The sequence below is a fragment of the Cervus elaphus genome, chromosome 6 (assembly GCF_910594005.1).
Source record: "Cervus elaphus chromosome 6, mCerEla1.1, whole genome shotgun sequence".
NCBI lineage: Eukaryota > Metazoa > Chordata > Mammalia > Artiodactyla > Cervidae > Cervus > Cervus elaphus.
Genome location: NC_057820.1, coordinates 17,094,227 through 17,118,539, shown reverse-complemented (window position 1 = coordinate 17,118,539; position 24,313 = coordinate 17,094,227). Strand labels below are relative to the sequence as shown.

At 38.5% G+C, this 24,313-nt stretch overlaps 1 protein-coding gene across 6 annotated transcripts in view; it reads right to left on the bottom strand.

The window, feature by feature from the left end:
• WDFY3 (WD repeat and FYVE domain containing 3) overlaps positions 1-24,313 on the bottom strand; it is a 282,380-nt gene that overhangs the window by 121,629 nt on the left and 136,438 nt on the right. For 5 of the 6 annotated variants that reach the window (XM_043906285.1, XM_043906283.1, XM_043906282.1 and 2 more), the window contains 7 exons: positions 21,961-22,428; positions 20,896-20,997; positions 18,946-19,139; positions 13,115-13,572; positions 11,588-11,671; positions 6,245-6,422; positions 1,254-1,468 (listed from right to left, as the gene is read on the bottom strand). In XM_043906285.1, the coding sequence (XP_043762220.1) occupies positions 1,254-1,468; positions 6,245-6,422; positions 11,588-11,671; positions 13,115-13,572; positions 18,946-19,139; positions 20,896-20,997; positions 21,961-22,428 (1,699 nt within the window). The remainder of the gene's footprint in view (positions 1-1,253; positions 1,469-6,244; positions 6,423-11,587; positions 11,672-13,114; positions 13,573-18,945; positions 19,140-20,895; positions 20,998-21,960; positions 22,429-24,313) is intronic. The other variant, XM_043906284.1, reaches the window with a different exon arrangement.

The window sequence follows — 24,313 nt, the reverse complement described above, 5'->3', positions numbered from 1 at the left end:
GTACATTCACACCATGGAACACAACTCAGCAACAGAAAGAAACACACTCTTGATATACAACAATTTAGATGCATCTCAAAGGCACTGTAATAAGCAGAAAAAGCTTATCACAAAAGGTCATAAACTGTATGATTTAATTTACATAACAGTTTCAAGGTTGACAAAATTATGAAGCTGAAGAACAGATTAGTGGTTTCTAGGGATTAGAGGTGGCGGGGGGTTAAGGAAGTGAATATGACAATATAGGGGTAGCATCGGGGAGATCTTGTGACATCTTAATTGTGTGATTGTTGTTGTTTAGTCACTTAGTTGTGTCTAACTCTGCAACTCTATGGATGGTAGCCCATCAGGTTCCTCTGTCCATGGGATTTCCCTGGCAAGAATAACGGAGCAGGTTGCCATTTCCTCTTCCAGGTGATCTCCCAACCTAGGGATCAAACCCATGCCCCCTGTATTGGCAGGGAGATTCTTTACCACTGCCACACGGGAAGCCCTGATTGTGTGATGATGACATCAACCTGACCCAAGTGATAAACAGCAGGGAACTACAGTGTACATGTAGTACATGTTGGACTTCCCTGGGGGCTCAGACGGTAAAGCGTCTGTCTACAATGCGGGAGACCCGGGTTCGATCCCTGGGTCGGGAAGATCCCCTGGAGAAGGAAATGGCAACCCACTCCAGTACTCTTGCCTGGAAACTCCCATGGACGGAGGAGCCTGGTAGGCTGCAGGTCGCTACGAGCTGGACACGACTGAGCGACTTCACTCACAATGTACATGTATACACAGTACCAACGTCAGTTTCTTGGTTTTGATGCTGAACTGTAGTTACATAATATGTCACCACTGGGGGAAACTGGAGGATGGGGACACAGAACCTCTCTTCACAACTTCCTCTGAATCTGTAAAGATTTTAAAATTTAAAAAGTGCTTCTTAAATGAATTCAGAAAGTGTTCATAACTATCAAGTAGATGCAAATCATATAAATATAACATGACTTCGTTTTTAAAGCAAGGTGAGTTTGCTGGATTCTAGGAGGAGAAATGCCCAAAAACAAATACATCTCGTTTTATAATAACTAGATTTATCTGTTTCTATATTTTGAGCATTTTGCCCATTTTGGTGGTGGTCTGGTTCTGCTCACAGGTAACTGAATATCTGTTCATAAAGCAAGAACTCTTGACTACAAAGACTCTACAACGGCCGTCACTCATGGCGGCTCATCTGAACGTGAAGAGGAGAACGCACTGACCTGAGCACCATGGGCTCCAGCGCTTGAGAGGCTAATCGCTCGAACATCCGCTGGAGGGGCGGGTGCAGCGAGTGGTCCTCGTCAGCCAGGGCAGCGCTGCACCGCTGCAGCAGTCGTGCGTGGAGACCAGCTTCACACATGACCTGCTGGTTTCTTTCCGTGTGCACCAGGGATTGTAAAATATTGGCCACGGCAAGCTGAAGGTCCATGGCGTGCTGGGGTTAACAAAGAAATCCATGACACCAGGGCACTCTCAATAAGACAGGTGATAGTTCTCTCCCTTTAAAAGGTGAAGCACACCTTTCAATATGAGGTATCTCTAGACGCTTCAAATTACATTTAGATGAATTAAGTAGCTGGCGTAGAGGCAGAAAACAATCCCAGAATAGGACTAGGGAAATATTTCCAATCTTCATTTTCTTAGAAGCATATCCAGCTAGACTCCATTCTCTTTCAAGTCCATCATACTACATGACTATATACAAATAACAGTATTTTTTTCTAAACTCTTTTTCATGGTAGATAAATAATCACAGTAAAGGCTTATAGTTAACATTCGTGACACTTTAGGCCTTAGAGACCATACAGCATTTTAACAAAATTGGCCACCCAAACTCTAGTTCCACCCAAACTCGAGTGCTACAACTAAAAATACATCAACAGCCTCAAAATGGTATCTTCAATGATTTCTCTCCCAGTCTTATTAACAATTATCACTGCTGAGCAGGATTTACAAGGAGAAATACAATTATTTTAGCACCAGAAGTAACTGTCTTGCATTTTAACAAACAGGGGCGGTCCTAAGATGGCAGAAGAATAGGACTGGGAGACCACTTTCTCCCCGACAAATTCATCAAAAGAACATTTGAATGCTGAGCATACTCCACAAAACAACTTCTGAACGCTGGCAGAGGACATCAGGCACCCAGAAAAGCAGCCCATTGTCTTCGAAAGGACGTAGGACAAAATATAAAAGATAAGAGAGACAAAAGAGTTAGGGACGGAGATCTGTCCCCGGAAGGGAGTCTTAATAGAGAAGTTTCCAAACACCAGGAAACCCTCTCACCAGCGGGTCTGGGGCAAGTTTTTGAATCTCAGAGGGTAACATAACCAGGAGGAAAAATAAATAAATAAAACTCACAGATTAGGTGCCTAAACACAACTCCCAGCAGAGTAGTACCCCCAGACCGGCTCCAGCAAGCGGGGGCTGAGGAGAGGAGCGGGTGGCATTGCTTAGGGGAAGGACTGGGGCCTGAATGCCCTGAGGGCAATCTGAGGGAGCTAACGTGAGAGAGCAACCTAAACCGGGCGATAGCCAGAGAGAGAGAGAGAAAAAAGAGAGAGCGAGCGAGCGAGAACTGTCCCGTGAAAAGCCCTAACCGCTGGCAGAACAAAGGACGGGGGAATATCAGAGAAGTGCTAGCCAGCGGTGGACCGGCCCATCCCCTGCTGGAGGCAAGGGGCAAGTGGGCGCCAGACAGAGCCAGAAAGGGGCAAACTCGGCCCCAGAGAGGGCATCCCCTACCAAACTGCAAACAGGCTTCCCGTTTCTAACCAAAGACTTCCTGAGATTCTGGACGGCTGACATCCGCCAGGAGGGTCGCAGCCAGAGATCAGCTCTGACACACGGCGCCCCCGGAAACTGTGTGGCTGGGACCGGGGAGGTGACAAGATGCACCGCCCACCCGGGGAGAGTGTGCTGGCCAAGCACCTGGTCGCCTGAGCTGCTCCGACCCGGGAAGGCACAAAACGCAGGCCCAACCGAGCCTGCCCCTTTGTGGAGTTCCGAGAACCTGGACCTGAGCGGCTTAGACCTGGGAAGGGCATGCAACCCGGGGCTCGCTCCCTGCAGAGCGACCTGGAGCCTGAGCAGTGTAGACGGGAGTGGGGGCAGACCCAGAGTGGCCGAGACACTGCACGCGCTCCCCACACAGGCCAGCGACATTTGTCTGCAGCGCCCCTCCCTCCCCACTGAACAAGTGAGCCTAAACAAGAGACCACCTCCGCCCGCGTGGGGCAGGGCGGGGATTAAAACACTGAATAAACCTGCACACAGAAGCCAGTGACAGGGGCAACAGATTAAAATCCCTGTAGTTAACACTGACTACACTGGAAGGGGCCCATAGATCTTGAGAAGTATAAGCTGGAACAAGGAACTATCTTCAGATAGTTCAGTTTCAACTGAACTGACCCCACACTGCCTGCAACAGCTCCAGAGAAATTCCTAGATATATTTTTACTATTATTATTTTGATTTAAATTTTTTTTCTTTTTTTTAAAGTCCTCTATTACTCCTTTAATTTTCATTTTTATAACCTACTATTACCTTGCAAAAAAAAAAAAAAAAGACCCTATTCTTAAAGCAAACTTCATATACATTTCTTATACTTTTGTGATTTTTTTTTAATATTGTATTTTTGAGCATCTAACTTCTACTCTAGATTTTTAATCTTTGCTTTATAGTCAGTCAGTTCAGTTCAGTTGCTCAGTCGTGTCCAACTCTTTGCGACCCCATGAATTGCAGCATGGCAGGCCTCCCTGTCCATCACCAACTCCTGGAGTTTACTCAAACTCATGTCCATCGAGTCGGTGATGCCATCCAACCATCTCATCCTCTGTCGTCCCCTTCTCCTCCTGCCCCCAATCCCTTCCAGCATCAGGGTCTTTTCCAACCAGTATTTGTTACCAATTTTGTACATTTAAGAATCCAATCTTCATTACCCACTTTACTTAGGAGTGTGATTACTGGCTTGATTACTCTCTCCCCCTTTTGACTCTCCTTTTTCTCCCCCAGGTCACCTCTATCTCCTCCCTCCCGCTTCCCTTCTCAGTCCAACTCTGTGAATCTCTGTGGGTGTTCCGGGCTACGGAGAACACTTAGGGAACAGAGCACTGCCTAGATCTCTCTCCTTTTGATTCCCCCTTTTCTCCTCCTGCTCACCTCTATCTCCTTCCTTCCTCTTCTCTTCTCTATGTAACTCCGTGAACCTCTCTGAGGGTTCCAGACTCTGGAATTGTTTACTGGCTAGATTGCTCTCTCCCCTTTTGATGCCCCCTCTTCTCCTCCTGGTCACCTCTATCTCCCTCCTCCCTCTTCTCTTCTCCATGTAATTCTGTGAACCTCTCGGTGTTCCTCACTGTGGAGAATCTTTTCACCATTAACCTAGAAGTTTTATTATCAGTGCTGTATGGATGGAGAAGTCTCGAGGCTACTGTAAGAATAAGACTGAAAACCAGAGGCAGGAGGCTTAAGCCCAAAACCTGAGAATACCAGAGAACTGACTCCAGGGAACATTAATTGATAAGAGATCATCCAAAAGCCTCCATACCTACACTGAAACCAAGCACCACCCAAGAGCCAACAAGTTCCAGAGCAAGAGATACCATGCAAATTCTCCAGCAACACAGGAACATAGCCCTGAGCTTCAATATACAGGCTGCCGAAGGTCACACCAAACCCACAGACATCTCAAAACTCACTACTGGACACTTCATTGCACTCCAGAGAGAAGAAATCCAGCTCCACCCACTAGAACACCAACGCAAGCTTCCCTAACCAGGAAACCTTGACAAGCCACTCGTCCAACCCCACCCACAGGGAGGAATCTCCACAATAAAAAGGAACCACAAACTGCCAGAATACAGAAAGGCCACCCCAAACACAGCAATCTAAACAAGATGAAAAGGCAGAGAAATACTCAGCAGGTAAAGGAACATGATAAATGCCCACCAAACCAAACAAAAGAGATAGGGAGTCTACCTGAAAAAGAATCTAGAATAATGATAATAAAAATGATCCAAAATCTTGAAAACAAAATGGAGTTACAGATAAATAGCCTGGATTGAGAAGATGTAAGAAATGGTTAACAAGGACCTAGAAGAAATAAAAAAGAGTCAATTAATAATGAATAATGCAATAAATGAGATCAAAAACACTCTGGAGGGAACCAACAGTAGAATAACAGAGGCAGAAGATAGGATAAGTGAGGTAGAAGATAGAATGGTAGAAATAAATGAAGCAGAGAGGAAAAAAGAAAAAAGAATTAAAAGAAATGAGGACAACCTCAGGGACCTCTGGGACAATGTGAAATGCCCCAACATTATAATCATAGGAGTCCCAGAAGAAAAAGACAAAAAGAAAGGCCATGAGAAAATACTCGAGGAGATAATAGTTGAAAACTTCCCTAAAATGGGGAAGGAAATAGTCACACAAGTCCAAGAAACCCAGAGAGTCCCAAACAGGATAAATCTAAGGCAAAACACCCCAAGACACATATTAATCAAATTAACAAAGATCAAACACAAAGAACAAATATTAAAAGCAGCAAGGCAGAAACAACAAGTAACACACAAGGGGATTCCCATAAGGATAAAAGCTGATCTTTCAATAGAAACTTTTCAGGCCATAAAGGAATGGCAGGACATACTTAAAATGATGAAAGAAAATAACCTACAACCTAGATTACTGTACCCAGCAAGGATCTCATTCAGATATGAAGGAGAATTCAAAAGCTTTACACACAAGCATTTTAACAAACTGTACTCTAAAACATATGTCATTGAGTGAAAGTTGCTCAGTCATGTCCAACTCTTTGCGACCCCATGGCCTAGACAGGCCATGGAATTCTCCAGACCAGAATACTGGAGTGGGTAGCCTTTCTCTTTTCCAGAGGATCTTCCCAACCCAGGGATCAAACCCAGGTCTCCTGTATTGCAGGTGAATATTATTTACCAGCTGAGCCAAAAGTGAAGCCCAATAGACAGACAGGCATGTGTATCATTTAACAAATGAACTGTACTCTAAAACATATGTCATTACTATTCATTAAAAAAGTTAAGGCTGAAATAGAAGAACCCTGTTTTTCCCCTTTATGTATTTCGGTATGTGACTTAGAAAGGTTCCGTGTCACTTTTTTGGCCCCATCCCCTTTCTTGTGCAGTCACACCTTTCACTATTAAAGACAGGGAGGCACTAATATACACAGGCTTACTTCTGGCTGTGTCACTGACCCAACAGAGGCCAGGAGATCCAGCATAGCAAGCATGGCTCCAGGATGGATGATGACGGCATCAGAACTCGGCAGAGATGAAGTTGCCACGTGTGGTTTCAGGTCAGCAACGTTTTTAGGAGGGTAGACGGGGGGAGTAGAAACAGAATGATACGCATGCCTATAAAAAAGAAAGAAGGGTAATTGGGTATTTAATTTCAATCATAGTCTCTGTTCATTTCTTCATCTTCTATTACTTTAAGGTTGGAAAAATTTAAAAACCTATATATTATCAATTCTTAGCGAGTCACATACAGACAATTTCACCATCAATTCTTATGGGTCTTATATGTTTTTACCATTTACAATTGGAATTGTTCCATTCAAGAATGGCGCATGATGACAAGTTGACACTGCTCTAAGGTATACTTGAAAGTTGCTACAAGAGTAGATCCTAAAAGTTCTCATCACAAGGAAAAGAAGTATTTTTTCCTTGAATCTATATGATGGATATTAACTAAACTTACTGTGTTAATCATTTTGCAAGCCATATGAGTATTCATCCTAAACTTATATAGTGTAGTACATCAATTAGATCTCAGTAAAACTGAAAGAAAACAAAGGAGAAGAAAAAAAAGAATAACATGCACCTTTAGCTATAAAGAACAGGTTAAATTACAGTGATTGAAAGCTCTAGAAACAGCAAAGCTCTAGGAAAGATGACAGTTCTGATAATTTATGATCAGAGTACAGGTTATACTACACCTCTCAGTGAGATTGTTTTCTCTTTAATTACCTATGTGTTTTGAACCTTTCCTTGAACCATGGGCAATATAATCAAGAACAAACACGATCAAACAAGATGGCCTACTCTATAACTGGTTCAACTGAGTCAGGGTTGGCTTCAAATCTGGTTCTGTGCATGTGCGCTCAGTCATGTCCGACTCTTTTGAGACCCCACAGACTGTAGCCCACCAGGCTCCTCTGTCCGTGGGATTTTCCAGGCAAGACTACTGGAGTGAGTTACCATATCCTACTCGAGGGGATCTTCCTGACCCAGGGATAGAAATTCCATCTCTTATGTCTCCTGGAATGGCAGGTGGATTCTTTACCAAAGCACCTTCTGGGAAGCCTGGCCACCATGACAATATATGTATTAAGCATCAAGGGAGTTTTCCTTTAGGTTACTTAGAACTACATTCATCCTTTTTTTTGGAGGAGGAAATGGCAACCCACTCAGTATTCTTGCCTAGAGAATCCCGTGGACAGAGGAGCCTGGTGGGCTGCTGTCCATGGGGTTGCACAGAGTTGGACATGACTGAAGTGACTTAGCAGCAGCAGCAGCATCATCCTTTTTTGCATTATCTTCCCTACCACTGAAAATATTCATCACAATTTTTTCAATCTTGGGATATGTCCCGAATACACATTTCATCTCATCAATGATATCCTCCTTCTATTTCATATTCTTCTTCTACAATTCATGAGTTTTGCACATTTTGTGTCTTGGCACAAGGAAACAGATGCTTGTGGCTTCAACCTATGGGAGCTCTTTGTTCCAGTGAATCGGTTTCAGCATAATTTGTCTAATGCTGAGCTCTGTCACCGAGAGCAGTGCAGTTTCAGCTCTCTGGCACAAGAGGAGCTTGGGAAACAGATGCTTTAAGTCACTGATTTAGTAGCAAAGAATTGGCACTGCCGTGGTTTTTTTTTTTTTTTAAGTACCATTCTCTTTTTAACAGAGATTCTAGGAAAGTATTCAGCTTCACTTAAAAAATATGCTCTCCCATTTATTTAAAGTCAGCATTATCCTCCACCTACTCATTTTTTTCATTCTTTTTCTTTTTCTGTTTTTGTTCAGAAAGATCTAATTTCTAAACTTACTAAGGTAGATTTCTAAATGCTCATTACCAATAGGTATACTCCTCTTATGTTTCTCCCCTTACTCTTACTCGTTACACTTGGGAAAAAAAGATCCATGATTTCTCCACTGTGTAACAGGGACTCCAAACTTAACAATTTCATAAAACTTGCTTTCATTACACACAAAAAGTAGCCCAAATGTGAGGGTAAGAAACATAGATTCTAATTGTATATTCTAATTACAGTCCTTCTCAAATTATTTCTGAATTGCCTGATAAAAATTAGAACTTAAATTATGGATATGTATAGCTAGCTAGGAAGAAGTCCTTTATGTCTTTGGAAACTGAACTCTTTACTAATATTAACTATTATAGTGGTAAAATTTCAATCTTTTATAAAAAAATTCTAATGCAGGAATTACATTTATTCTTCTCAAACAAGAAAAATACTGCAAACATCGTAGAAATCTAAAACATGATATGTATTAAGTAAAATGGGGTCTATTTTAACAGGCATTATATAACAATTAATTCTTACTAAGTCACTTAAGTATATCACAGGTATTACACTACTTTTTAGAGATTATGGTAAACTTATTAAACAGATAATTATCAAACAAGACCTAACCATTTACAAAGATAGGATAAAATGACATTTCAAGATTTTGTTAATTTTTATGTTGTAGTTACTTTTAAGGCCTAAAGAAATTGCAATTTAACACTTCAATCTAAATTCTCATATATACCTAAGACCTATCTACCTCTTTGAGGAATATATATTTAAATATTTAAATTCTGAATTTGCTTTACATCAATTATCATCAAGTGTGTATAGGCAATGAGTAATGGGAATCATGTCTGAATGAAAACTAGTATTTGCCACTGTTTTCCATACTGTAGATAGTATTCTGAAAGTCTTGGTTACTATTTTATATTTTGTTTTCACTTCCTCTAACTCTGATTGGATACTGTTCAGCTATAGTTCTGTTTCACTGTTCCTTCTGAATAATGAAAAAACGATGCTTTTAGTTTTCCAAAATAAGGTTTCTTAGTTCTTCAACTCTTAAAATATTTAGAGAAGACTCTTGAAGCTTTTACATGCCAGACAAGTATCACAATTTCAAAATTTCCTTAGTATCTTAATCTCCACAAGCCATAAAACTAACACAATGTTGGTTTTCCCTTTTGCCAAAAGAAAGAAAAAAAAAGTTTTGTCACAAGAAACAAGATCCCCATAAACTGCTGTAATCTGAGGTGTTCTTGAGATATTCTAACTTTGAAAGTTACTATGCTGTGAAATAAAAAGATTTCTTTCAGCTTATGATTTTTACCACTGAGCAAATGTATGTAACCTGACCAGAATGGCAACCTGAAAATGTCAACACTGATCTTATTATGAGTATGAATGGCACTGGGAACCCTTGAGGGTAACATCAGATTGTAAACTGGATTAGAATTCTCATGGATAAGAAACACTCAGCTACAACTGTCAGTTCAGTGACAGTCTCCCCTTAGGTCAAAGACAGGGCATCCTTACATGTAGCTGTCATGCAGATGTTGACAAAATGTTCTTGATCTAAGGCCTTAAATACCTATCATACAGAATAAAATGCTATTTTTTCCTTTGTCAAACTACTATTTAAATAAATAGTAAAATCTGATAAACTTTTAAATATTTGTTCCTTTAATCTGGGAATTTCTATTCAAAGTTTTTTGTAGTTTCTGGTTAATATTTAATGACATAAATGTTTTTAAATACAGCAATTTTTAAGCCTTCACCATGTATGACAGAGTCATAAATATGACTTTTTTTAACTAATTAAAACTATTGTTCTAACATCCAGTAGTTCTGTGAGATAGTGGGCACACATGAATCCTCCAACACAAATAATATCTTTTATGCTATTTAACAGCAGAAAAACACACTAGGTCAACTCAAATTGATTTTATAATTTCTTGAATTAAGAACTGCTCTTTTAAAAAAATGAAAAATAAATAGTTTTTAAATATAAGTACATTGAACAATGCAAAATTCCTTCATGAATATTCATGAGCTAATAGAAGAAAATGAGCTGTAAGCTCCAGTGTACATTTATACCTAATGAATAGTACTATTAAAATATATTAAAATACTAAATTTGTATAGTACTAAATTTGCAACAACTCTATTCAACTTCCAAAACATGAACCACAGAAGTAAAATTAAACAGCACAGCAGAGCCTCAGGCTCATTTATAAAAAGCCACAATGTGAGAATATTAATACAAGACCTAAGAACTAGTACTTGTTTATGAGGAAACAAGGGAAGGAAGAGACTTTGGTGCCAAGTGCCAGACTAAGATCATTTTAAGTACAGGCTAAAAAATGGAATCTCAGATGAATCTTAACTATACTTTTGTCAATCAACTGCTGGCTCTTTACATGTCTGTGCTCAGCTGCTCAGTCCTGTCCTACTCTTTGCGACCCTAGCCAGCCAGTCATGCTCAAGTCTTTGCGACCCTAGCCTGGATAAAGCTCCTCTTGTCCATGGGATTTTCCCAGCAAGAATACTGGAGTGGGTTGCTATTTCCTCCTCCAGGGGATCTTCCCAACCTAGGAATCCAACCCGAGTCTCTTGCACTGCAGGCAGATTTTTTAGCCCTGAGCCACTGGAGAACTTTACCATAAGATTTAAGTATGAGGTAGACTACGTCAGCTTAGAAAGAGATTTGTGCACAACTGATGAAAGCAGGAGCTAGGGTAGGTTTTTTTGTTCACTTTTTCAAAGGTTAGCCAGTTCAGTCTTCGTAACAGCATCACATTTCAACTGGTTGAACCTGATTGAGAAAATACATGTTTCCTCAGCCAAGGCTGGCATGTTCATTTTGGAGTAATACTAAAAACCAAAGAATGATCCCACGCACATTTAAAGTGAAAAGAAAAAGCAGAAAAGTATCCTACCTAAAGACACATTACATCATCTTTTCTAAATTAATATTAATAAAATACATGTTAGCTCTAAAAGGCCCATTTTAATCTACAGTTGGATGACAAAATTCTACATGTCCTTCATATCTTCATAGCATCAACACACTTTACTCTCATAAATATACGCATCTGAAGCTGAAAATTTTAAAAACAAAGAAATCAAACAGAAGGGAAAAAAAAAATCGAAGTTATTCAACTGTTGCTGTTGTTTAGTGGCTAACTGGTGCCTGACTCTTTTGTGGCCGCATGGACTGTAGCCTGCCAGGTTCCTCTGTCCATGGGATTTCCCAGGTAAGAATACTGGAGTGGGTTGCCATTTCCTTCTCCAGGGGATCCTCCCGACCCAGGGATTGAACCCATGTCTTCTGAATTGGCAGGCAAGCTCTTTACCACTGAGCCATCAGGGAAGCTCCAAGTTATTCAATACAAAGCACGAAATCCACATTAATATATCATTAAACACAGGAGAAAAAAAACCCACGCAAACAAAGATGGACTGCTATTATTAGATCAGTACCTTTTCCTGGACAAAGCTGGAGTCCCCCAAGGAGAGGGAAGAGAAGACTCACTTGTCAGGCAAGGAGGGATCTGTTCTGCACGACTACAGACAACAAAACAGACAGGGGGGTCAGAGAAGTTAGAGCAAAACACCAGGAGGGCAGCTGGTTAGTTTCACAAGCAATACCAGTAAAAGTTTAATAGGGAACAACCTCCATACTCAGCGGGAACAAGGAACAAGACTACAGCACACGCACTGAGGGAAACAGAAAAGCATGCTTAAGGCTGATGCTTATCCATCAAGGTTAACATTTAACATATTTGTTAAACAGACTGCTGTGGGCCTTGTTGTTGTTGTTTTTTTTTGATAAAGCAAACTAAAAATAAGGTACACTAACTAGAATAAGTTAGAAAACAAGGGAAAATAGGCTGAATCTAAATACACAAATTTTAACTTTAAAAACATTTTATTCCCTGAACACTACACTCTCCCGTGTCTTCTATAAGTTAACAATATATAACAATAAATACGCGTTTTTATTTTCAAGACAGGAAAAATTAGAAAACTTTTTTTTTTACATTACCTGTATTTTCTATCTAAATATTAAGGCCTAAGAAATATTAAGAAACAAGAAACACCTCAGTAGGTAGGTCAGAGTTGATAATTTTACAGTTAGGGATATAACAGAGCTACTTGCTTTATTGACGGGGACATTATATTAACAGAAACAGTTCATTTTTTTTTATGAGATAAAACTATGGTAACTGTGAAAAGTGATCATGCTTGGGGGAAATGAGCAGCACGATCACTCTTACATTGTTTTCAAAGTGAGAACTTGATGGAAAACACACTCCTGAAAACAAGGGATTTAGATAAAGCAGGCTTACGATCTTAGAACCCTAGATTTCCTTCAGATTTTATCTTGATATATTGTAATCATTCGTGTCTGAATTTTTGTACCGAAGCTAAAGGAGGGACACAGACAGAGAAGCATTGTGCTGAGCGGAACTCTCAACGCCTAGCATCGTCATGTGGCATGTGGTGGATGTTTGTTAAGAAGTTCTTTAATGAAGGAATAAGCACATTAAACTCATAGACTCTTGAACTATCAGTATCGCCCAGGAAGACACATCACTCTTTGAGGATTATAAAATGTAGATTCTATGTTGAGACTACATCATCTGTCTGAAAATTGCATTAATCATAACCATGTTCTCCTCTTGATAATTAACATCAATTAAGTCTGGAAGTACCTACTGTTCTTGAGGAAAAAGAGAACACAAGAAACACCACCACGAGAACTAAATGTCACAGAAACTGTTCTATTAGGTGCACTGAGAGCTTAACTCTAACCCTGGTTTGACAAATGTCACACAGATGTCCATGCTGAAAAGCTTAACATCAGGGCAATAGTAATGTTCACATATAAAGTGACAGAAAGTGAATGAAAGAGAAGAATCATTTGTTTTCATTTTAAACTACAATTCAAGCCTTAATGCTAAGTCACACATATCCTTAAATTCAGAGTATGGAGCAGAGTCATACCTGTCAAAAGAATCTGTGGCTACTCTGTAGAGATAAATAAAGAGTTTACTGCAGTGCCGTAGAGTGGGTGACACCGAGTCCATCGAGATGACGTCTTCCTCTAAAAGTCTTTGAAATGGCTGAGTATTTGAAGGGAAGACATTCATGGGGCTGATCTTTCTTAGGTCTGAGAAGCAGCCAAGAAATCGAACGGCATCTGCCAACTTCTCATACTGAATCTCTGTTTTGAAGAAGTGTGAGTTGGCTGGCTCATAGCGCATAGCTGCAGTCAATGTGCAGAACACCGTGTGGAGAAGTTCAAACACTTGGTTCTGGTTCACTTTCTCCCACCCGTTCTTGGGTGGCGAGCTCAAAGATCTTTCCATAGCAACGAGCAAAGATGTAATGTACACAAAGCCTCCAACTTTCCTAAAGACTGTTCTTGAACGGTGACTTTCTCGAAGGACTGACAGGAGGGCCTATGGAGGACAAAAAACAACACAAACTTATAATTCAAATTAAAGAAGAAAAAAAAAAAAACACCCATACATGAATGTCAAAGGGGAATGCCATTCTGTGGATATCTGATAAGAGTAGTTTTGTCATTTACCCAAAAAGCAATCTTATGAAGCATGTGAAATATTTTGCTAATTAAAAAATGCCATATTAAAAGCAGGAGAAAATTTTGGAAAACACATCACATATTGCTTTTGATAAAATAATGGCTATAACAAAATTCTGGGTGAAAAAGCTTTTCCTATGTATTGGATGAATAAGGACATCAATGAAGTCAGTTATTTTTCATTTTTACAAAGTAATTTTGCTAAGTAAGTAAAATACATGTTCTAGGACAATATTACAAAATCATGAAAACTTATGACTGTGTGTATATAAAATGATTTATTCTAGAAAGGATGAGAGAGATGATCAAGCAGCCAAGACCTGCAGTATTTCAATTCATATAAAATGACCATATCCTGATGCTTTCGAAAAAGGAGTCACTTCATGGAGTTACTGGACATTCTCTCTTGCAGACTGAACTGCAGCCAGAGGACTGAAAGCATGTTCATCCCCAGAATAGCTACAAGGCCAAACAGGTAAGACAATCTTTTATAAATATCAGTAATCACAGGTAAGACAATCTTTTATAACTATCAGTAATCCTATGCATTGAACACTAGTATTATATGAACTGTCATACTTTTAACTGAGTTCATTATTAAAAATAACACATTATAAAATAACTAACATTTTCTAGGGCACTTACTATGTACTGGTGGTGGTTTAGTTGCTAACTTGTGTCTGACTGTTTGCGACTCCAGGGACTGCAGCCCACCAGGCTCCTCTGTCCACGGGATTTCCCAGGCAGAAGCACTGGAGCGGGCTGCCATGCCCTCCCCCAGGGGATCTTCCCAATCTGGGGATTGAACTCATTTGTTGTCGCTTGCATTGCAGGAGGATTCTTTACTGCTGCGCCACCAGGGAAGTCCTGTATTAGGTACTTCTTTTAATACATTAGCTTATCTAACTTTCTAAATAATCCTATGCAATGGGCACTATTATCATCCATACTTCACAGATGAAAAATTGAGGCTTCATGTGGTTAAATGATTTTCCAAAGACCACATAGTTTATAACATTTCCTAGGTGGTTCAGTGGTAAAGAATCTGCCTGCCAAGCAGGCGATGCAAGAGAAGCAGGTTCGATCTCCACTCCAGCATTTTTGCCTGGCAAAATCCCATGGACAGAGGAGCCTACAGTCCATAGGGTCACAAAGAATTGCATAGCTTACATGGCGGCAAAGACAGGAGTTAAACTCAGGCAGTCTGATTCCTATACTCATGCACCATGAGAGCAACTCGAAATCTGTTTGCAGATACACGGGCTCCTTTTCTCTGCTTCAGCAACTGAAACACCATAATATCATTATTTAGGAACCTAATACTATTTAAGACACAATTTAAATCTTTCCAGTTGTTACGTTTGAAAAGGTCATTTTATTTTTAATAGTATTTGAAAAAGGGAAAGACTAAATAGGCCTTTTTCAAGGATACTACTTTAGAAATTATGAGATTTCATTGTACATACCTATACTTTATTGGAGAAGGAAATGGCAACCCACTCCAGTATTCTTGCCTGGAGAAGCCCATGGACAGAGGAGCCTGGCAGGCTACAGTCCATGGGGTAGCAAAGAGAAATGACTAAGCAACTAACATGCATATTTTATTATTTAAAAAAAAAATAATGTACAATCTGTACATGTAAATAAAATTTAGAAAATACAGTGTAATCCTTCTATTATTCAGCAACCAGTAAGTTTCCATTTTGTGTCTGTATTTTCTCAAATTTAATAAACTGTACTTATATTTGTAATACCAACTTGTATTAACACAAGACTTCATAACTTTTTGATATTTTTAAGCATCATATAACCTAGCCTGAAGGCTAAATGCAAGGGCTTAGAGTTAGAAGCCTTGGGTAGAAAGTCTACTCCAACATTAAAAAGCATTTCACCATGGTCAGTTACTCAACCCTTCTACGCCAGAGTTTCCTCTTATGTAAAACCTAAACAATAACAACTTACTTCACAGGAAATACACGTAAAACCCTTAGCAAAGTGCATGAAAGTTCATCACCATCACCTTCTTCAAATACACACTGGGAAAAACCGGACATGTGTTATTTTATATATGAGGAAGTATGAGTTAAGAATCAAAGTGTTATGTACAAAATCATATCAATGGTTAGAATTATGACAGAGGTCAGAAAAACAGTGCTTATTAATCCTTAGACTGAAAATAGTCTATGTTACATTCTTTTGGATAAGTCCACCTCCTATTGCCTGAAAACTGCCATTCCTAGGCACTTTTGACATAATCACAGCATAATCTCAGTATCTGAAAATTTCAAATACCATGTATAAGCTAATATCCTTTTTAAGTCAATAATTAACAATAATGCAGTGAATACCAAAGTTAAAAGGAGCTGCAGGTCCTAGGGGGTTCATTAGACAGAATCATCAGCTATGTATTACCCACATTTTCAAAAATCTAATGCTTAAACTTCAAATTTGTACATTAGCAGAATTATAAAATACTACATCTCATGGAATTTCGGCCTTGTTCCCAAATAATTACAAACTAAATCACATAGGTCTGTGGTTGTGTCAACTGAATGGAGGTAGTGAGAAGCACTGGACACCAAGCTGAGAAATCTCTGGGAAACAGTGTAGGACATGGAAGCTTGGCATGCTGCCATCCATGGGGTCGCAGAGTTGCACACAATTTCATGACTGAACCACAAGAACAAGGGAGAGCAATTCTGAATGGAGCAAAAACGGAAATTGAAACTGGAATCCCAAAACTTCCTCTCTGTCTTCCAACACAACTTTATGCCCTCAAAGTGGTGGAATGCTGGAGCCAGCTCATATTGGTCATAAGAGCCGACTGTTTTCTTTTTGGAATATTGCCTGCTAGTTGTTTAAAAACATAACCATAATTAAAAACTAAGTTCTATAAATTAAAAACTGAATAAATTGTTTTAAAACCAAAAGTAGCAAGTACTCAGTACTTCTGATTTTCTGCATTTTATTATTTGTGCTCTTGAGATACTATACCATGGGATGGTAATGTATATCTCTTCTCAAGCCACATTCATTAACGCATCAGTTGCCTGAAATAGGTCACAGCAGGAGTCCTGACTCCATGGGAATCACTAAATGCTGCCCATCAGGACCCTCCTCTTGCCTTCCTCAGCCTAAGGGAGGCAGTTATTACCATGGACTAGAATAACACTGCTTTACAATTACAGATCAGTCAGTTGCCTTTATCTACCAATATTTTACAAATTGAACTATAATGGTACCAAGAAAGGAGGAAAATGTATGCTTAAAAATTTGGCAACCTTAACAGCTTTTGAGGGTACTTGTATTTTCCCAGTCAATCCCTTCAAATACACAGATTTCCCCCAATACTGATAAGCATGTAGATTTCCTCCTTGTCTAAGAGATAAATTGTGGTCAGATTAATCATGCTTGAAAGTTAAAATGCATATTCAAAACTGTCATACTCAAAACAGAATGGAACATACAATTGAACAAATTAAAAACCACAAACTTCTCATTACTGATGAGAAGCATAAAGCAAAAGTTTAATAAAAGAAATGTATGATCGCAGAAGGCAGCTATACTTCCTGTCATGTCTGTGGCAGGAAAAGGGCAGGGGTCTCAGGAGAGGAAGTCAGAAGGAAAAGAGACAGTGGGCATTCCGAGGGCTCTTGGAGGCCAGGTTAGAGACACTGGCTTTTCTTTAGCTATTATTATTTTGACATTACTTTACTTTTTTATAGTTAAATCATTTTTAATTGAATGGTAATTGCTCTACAATATTGTGTTGGTTTCTGCCAAACATCAACATGAATCAGTCATAGGTATATCTACGTCCCTTCCCTCCTGAACCTAACTCACGCCTCCCTCCCCATCCCTCCTCTCTGGGTGGTTACAGAGCCCTGGTTTGAGTTTCCTGAGTCACATAGCAAATTCCCACTGGCTATCTATTTTACATATGGTAACGTATATGTTTCCATGTTACTCTCCCCATACATCATACTCTCTACCTCCTCCTCCAACCCAGCTGTGTCCTTAAGTCTGTTCCATGTCTCCTTTGCTGCCCTGCAAATAGGTTCATCAGTACTGTATTTCTCGATTCCATATATATGTGTTAATACATGATATTTGTTTTTCTCTTTCTGACTTCACTCTGTATAATAGGCTCTAGCTCCATCTACCTCATTAGAACTGACTCATATGCATTCCTTTTTTTAATAACTGAATAATATTCCATTTGTATATATGTACCACAGCTTCTTTATCCATTCATCTGTCCTAATTTTTTAAGGAATCTGCATACTGTCTTCCATAGCGGCTGTATCAATTTACATTCCCACCAAGAGCACAAGAGGATTTCTTTTTCTCCACACCTCCTTCATCATTTCTTGTTTGTAGATTTTTTGATGATGGCCAGTATTCTTGCCTGGAAAATCCCATGGATGGAGGAGCCTGGTAGGCTACAGTCCATGGGGTCACAAAGATTGGACACAACTGAGTGACTTCACTTTCACTTTCATTCTCACCCGTGTGAGGTGATATCTCACTGTAATTTTGATTTGCATTTCTCTAATAATGAGTGATATTAAGCATCTTTCCATGTGTTTATTACCCATCTGTATGTCTTCTTTGGAGAAATGTCTGCTTAGGTCTCCAGCCCACTGTTTAAAATTGGATGGTTTGTTTTTCTGATATTGAGTTGTAAGAGCTGCTTGTATATTTTGGAAATTAATCCTTTGTCAGTTGCTTCATTTGCTATTATTTTCTCCCATTCTGAAGTTTATCTTTTCACTTTGTTTATAGTTTTCTTTGCTGTGCAAAAGCTTTTAAGTTAATTAGGTCCCACTTGTTTGTTTTTATTTCCATTACTCTGGGAGGTGGGTCATAGAATATATTGCTGTAATTTATGTCACTGAGCGTTCTGCCTATGTTTTCCTCTAAGAGTTTTATAGTTTCTGGTCTTATATTTAGGTCTTTAAACCATTTTGAATTTTATCTTTGTGTTTGGTGTTAGAAAGTGTTCTAATTTCATTCTTTTACATGTAGCTGCCCACTTTTCCCAGCAGCACTTAATGACGAGACTATCTTTGACCCATTATATAGTCTTGCCTCCTCCTTTGTCATATTTTGACATAATTTTAGACTTGAAGAAAAATCACAAGTATAGTTCACAATAGTTCTCAGTCATTTAACAATTGCCACCAATTTTAGTAGTGAAAATTGTTAAGAACACAGTTCTCAAACTTACTCTGAGGATGTCGGTCTTGAGCTGCAGCTCTGTGGGTGGGGCCGAGTGCATCAGTCCTAGGAGCGTGCCCATGTCATCGTCCCCATTGGGAGAGAGCACCAACTGCTGGATCATCATCAGGGCATGCTGCCGACACTGTGGGTACCTCACTATATTATGCGCACATCTTGCGCCTCCAAATTCTCGAAAAATTCCTTGGAGGAGGGAGACCAAACAACAACACAGGTTAACTTAAAATATTCTAAGTCAGATGAACTCAAATCTGATCCATTTGTAGAAAGAGTAACTTAAAAGAAGGCACATAAAACCTACCCAGCGATTTTACCTTTTAAAGTAAAATACAAAATCTCCTTTTAAATTTACAATTACAATACAAAACTGTGGGATGTCAGCAAAGGTATATACAAATTTTCTCTAGGTTTCCTTTATGCAAGAATGCCCTGATATGTTCCACATGCCCAATATCTCCAAATCTCAACCATTCAGAAATTTCGTAGGTGGTTACCAAAATGACCAGTACTTTTATGCAGAGGCTTTACCAAGCAATACTTGAAATCAGTTTAGTAAAAGGCTTTTAGATGAACAATACTGCAAATAAATGAGATTTAAACTGAAAACAAGGCTTCCAAAACAGTAGCAAGAAAAAAGGGAATAAGTTATTCTTACAGTGAGAAAAAATTGTAAGGAATCAAATGTTTTAGTTGGTAGAGGACACAAAAACGACAAACTCATAACATTGTAAATCAACTGTACTCCAATAAAAATTTTAAGAGAGATAAATAAAGGGGGCTGAGCCCCCATTCATTAAAAAAAAAAAGATAAACTCTATAATAGAAAGCATTGGTTGCTGTACTATTCCAAAGGTTTTATGTAGATTGACTTATTTAATCTCCTCATCTCTTACCTGCTCACAGATAAGTAAATGAGACATGCAGAAGCTGAGTAAGGTGTCAGGTCAGTGATACAGCCAGCAGAATTATGTCTATATAGCCCTGTTCTATAGCCTGTGCTTTTGGCCATGGATGATACTGTTCTTATATCAAACAACATCTTCAAGTATAAAAAAAACACATGGACTAAGTGATCCAAACCATCAGTTAGTGTTTCCTCCAAAGTAATAGCATTCTATCCTTTATGCTTTTAGAGTACCTCGTATATGTCACTAATATAAGAGCTCATACTAAACTGTTTCAGCTTTATTTGTTTAAAAGCAGGAGTGATATTTTATAAATACATTTGGATTGTTCGTTTCAGCTCAGTGCAGTCGCTCAGTCGTGTCTGACTCTTTGCAACCCAGTGGACTGTAGCCTACCAGGCTCCTCCGTCCATGGGATTTTCCAGGCAAGAGTACTGGAGTGGGTTGCCATTTCCTTCTCCAGGGCATCTTCCCGACCAAGGGATCGAACCCAGGTCTCCAGCATTGCAGGCAGACGCTTTACCGTCTGAGCTACCAGGGAAGCCCTAAGATAAAGCAAAAGATTTACTAAATCCATTTTTTCCCTGGGAGAGGCAAGTTTTATTCTTTTCAGTATTTCCCTAAGGTTGTAACATTATAATACTCTGATTTGAATTACTGAATAATTAAGAAAATCACAATGCGAAGCACATGTTTCAGGAAAATATTTAAATAAGCAAAGCTATCAGACAAAGAGTCTGCACTATATAAGTAAACAAATAGAAAAAGAATATTTCAAACACAAGGCATATTATAAAAAACAATAAAACTATAAGAATACATTTTGAAGTAATAACAACAGTATATATTGTATCATTCATAAACTTAGGAAGGTCAAAAGTATTGCACGTCTAGAGATAGGATAGTACCATCACTGAATCAATAGAATTTTCTCTAAGTGACAAGAGCATCTCAGAAGTAAGAATCATTAGAGAAGACATAACCATAGGTACTTTCTTACCAGTGCGCTTGCTAGAAGAAGCTTCTCTAATTACCTGCGTTTGTGTTTGAGCCTTGAAGAAGCACTGTCAAAGTCTCCATGACTAACAAAGCCAGGTGTTTTTGGTCTTCAAATGAACTATTATTTCTTGAGTCCCCTAGGAAAAAGAATCAAAGGTCCGAATCACAAAACTAGTCAGCTTATTTCTTTCTGGATTTAGGATTTTTAAAACAAATTAAGATTTTATTACTATTAATTTTACCACTAATACAAATGACACAGTATTGGGCTGGACAGAAAGTTCATTTGGTTTCTTTCACAAGATGTTAAAACTCAAAAGAACTTTTGGGCTGACTCAATATAACCTTTAAAAAAATGATACATATGTCTAAACTACCAGCTACCAAAAGTAAAGTCAATGTTTATAGATTTTATTTTGGTATGGCTAGAAAGCTACAGTTATCTAAAAAATATTAAAAGGGAAAATGACAAAGTAAAATGTATCCTTTTCACAGACGCTTTCCTAATCAAAGAAGTGTCAACAAAGAAGAATGCTAGGTTTTAATGCACCAAAGATGAAAAAAACGTTTGTAAGTAGTACTGTCTGTTCAATTTAATTCATTCAACACATTTAATACTAAGTGCCAGACACTACTATGCTTTTATCAGATTTATCAGAAAGGACAAGGAACATCAAATTTAAGGTAGTAATATATATGTGCATAAATATCACTAAAAAGATATATCAAACTAAAGTGCTCTCTATAATTAATAAACATTTTGAGGCACCTAAACATCCCAATTGTTTCTAGAAGCTTTTTGTTATTCCCTAACAAAGTAGAAGACACTAATTATGTGGATCATAAATGGTTTCCTCAGTTTTACCTTACACTCTCTTCCACCATGACATATTTCTGTCTCCTCGCCTGCCTTTCCCCAATTCCCTACCAGAGGTTGAGTGAACAAGTTTTAACTTGTGGGAAATAGTCACAAGGATGTCACAATTATGCACATTATCAAGTAATTCAAATCCATAACCAAATGAAAGACAAAACATGAACAAAACACCCTGCCCAAACTCCTCTGCCAAATAAAATTAAAAGTAGGGAAAACGCTTTACCTTGTTCATTGAGTGCCTGAGTTGGATCCTTCAAGAGGGCAGCATATTTGTGCAAAAGGTTTACCATGACCTCCAAAAGGCCCACCTCCCTGAACACATCTTTAAATATGTAGTCATGTCGTGTAAACTTAAGAAGTGTTTTCATCGCGATAATGCTACAGTGGTAAGAAGAGCTAGACTTTAAGAGGATGCTAACACTAATAAGTTCTTTACAAGGGATATAATTTAAGCTAAAAACAACAAACTCCAGCATCTCGAAGTACTTGTTTTGCACTTCTGGGAGTTTAGAAATTTTTTCTGCAAACTGTGACAGTGTGTGCTGCGATTCGAGGATGAAATAGTTGGCGTTGTCGGCCATGTAGATATTTGTGATGGCATCGAGAATGATGTGGGCGAGGAAGTTGGTTTTTGCTTTTAAAAATGCATTCTGAAGAACTGCAAAGGCCTGGACATTTCTCACACTGTGACCTAAAGTAGAAAACCAGAACACAAAAGTAGGTGTTATGTGATATTTTCATCATGGCAAAGTAATCTATTTAAGCAGATAATGAACTGTAACATTTGTCACCTATTCACTAAGAACACTTCCTGTTTTCACAAAAGGTCTTTTTCTTCATCAGGTTCAGTCATTTAATTAAAAGTGAGTAATACTGATTAAGCTTTTAATACAGTATTATCAATATTCTGATTCCAGAAGAGTATACACTGAAACATCAGACAGTTTCCAAAAGAATGAAGCAAATTATATAGGTCTAGGCTTCAGAGTTTGGAAATGTGCAGGAGTGTTGCTTTTTACTATCTGTAACACTGTCCTTGACTATAAGGACAGTAACCTCTCAATCTGAAAAGACTTATAGGCTGAAGAGAAAAGCAAGGATGGCAGCAGGAAACAGGAGGGAGAAAAATACTCTTGAGTTCCAGCTTTCCATTTTTAGTTTTTCCATTTTTAATTACAACACTACAACTTTGATAAATTTTAATTTGGAAATTTACTTTGTTTCAAGCCACAAGTACATATACATATACATTTGTTAAAGCAATTTATGGCCAGCTACTAGCTACATTTATAAATACCTGATTTTCAAACACACCAACTGGAAAAAAAAATGTGTATACAATAGCTCTTATAAGGCAAATCACTGAAAATACTTATAAACAAATTAACACAGAAGTATGTAAGGCAAATGAAAACAAGCCTTTGCCTACAAAAATTGTCCTCAGGTTCACAACCATTAGGAATATATATATAGAGAGCATCTGCAAGCGTGTAACACAGTGCCTTACAGAATAAGCTGGATTTTTGAAAGAGGATGAACACAGAACTAGGAAAAACAATAAAATGGGTTAGAAAGACTGCTCAGACACTGTGGCTTGGACATTATCTGAAAAGGCAAAGATTAAAAAGTCTCTTCAGTCTATATATGATTTTTAACTTTCTGTTTGTTTACAACATGTAAACTTATTCCACGTGTGGCAAATGCCAAATCTTTATTTCCAGTTCCTTATTAATTTTATGCTTGTTCTTATTAAGAATATCGCTAACTTTTTATTACCTGCAGGTAGTTAAAACCCAAGCTTAGACAGAATGATGAACATACAAATGCTAAAATCTGACTACATGTGACAAATAAGGTCAAAGAATACCTCTAGTCAATATTTTCCATCTTTTGGCTATGTGTCAATATCAATTCTCACCTTTAAGAAAAGAGTTTAAAGGAGATGAACTTGATGTAATGTGAAAAAACCGGATCTTTTCAAGTTTCATTTTCATTATGTTTGCTTTTTTTTAAAACCTAATTTTAAGTGATTTCACTGACAAAAGATAACCAACCTCAATGGGCTTCCCTGGTGGTTCAGAATATAAAGAGTCTGCCTGCAACACAGGAGACCCAGGTTTGATCTCTGGGTCAGAAGATCCCCTGCAGAAGGGAATGGTTACCCACTGTAGCATTCTTGCCTGGAGAATTCCATGGACAGAGGAGCCTGGAGGGCTACAGTCCATGGGTCGCAAAGAATTGGACCCAACTTAGCAACTAAGCACGCAGCACATATACAATGAAACTAAACAATCTATTAATATGGCTTTCTATCTGGAAAAATTATCTAAAGGAATGACTTAATTATAATTCCAAAACTAGTGGCATACAGATTTGAAGTTTATTTTAAATGCTGATGATATCAGGAGTAGTTATTTAGGACTATCATAGCCATTAAATTACTATAATATTTAATTTGGGGAAGGGAGAATACTTAGATCTAAAGGATGATTAAAAAGGCTGCTCTATATAAGATAGGAAAATCCCTTAAATATTGACACATCTGTGCTCTAGTATTTTAGCTAAACAGATGTATC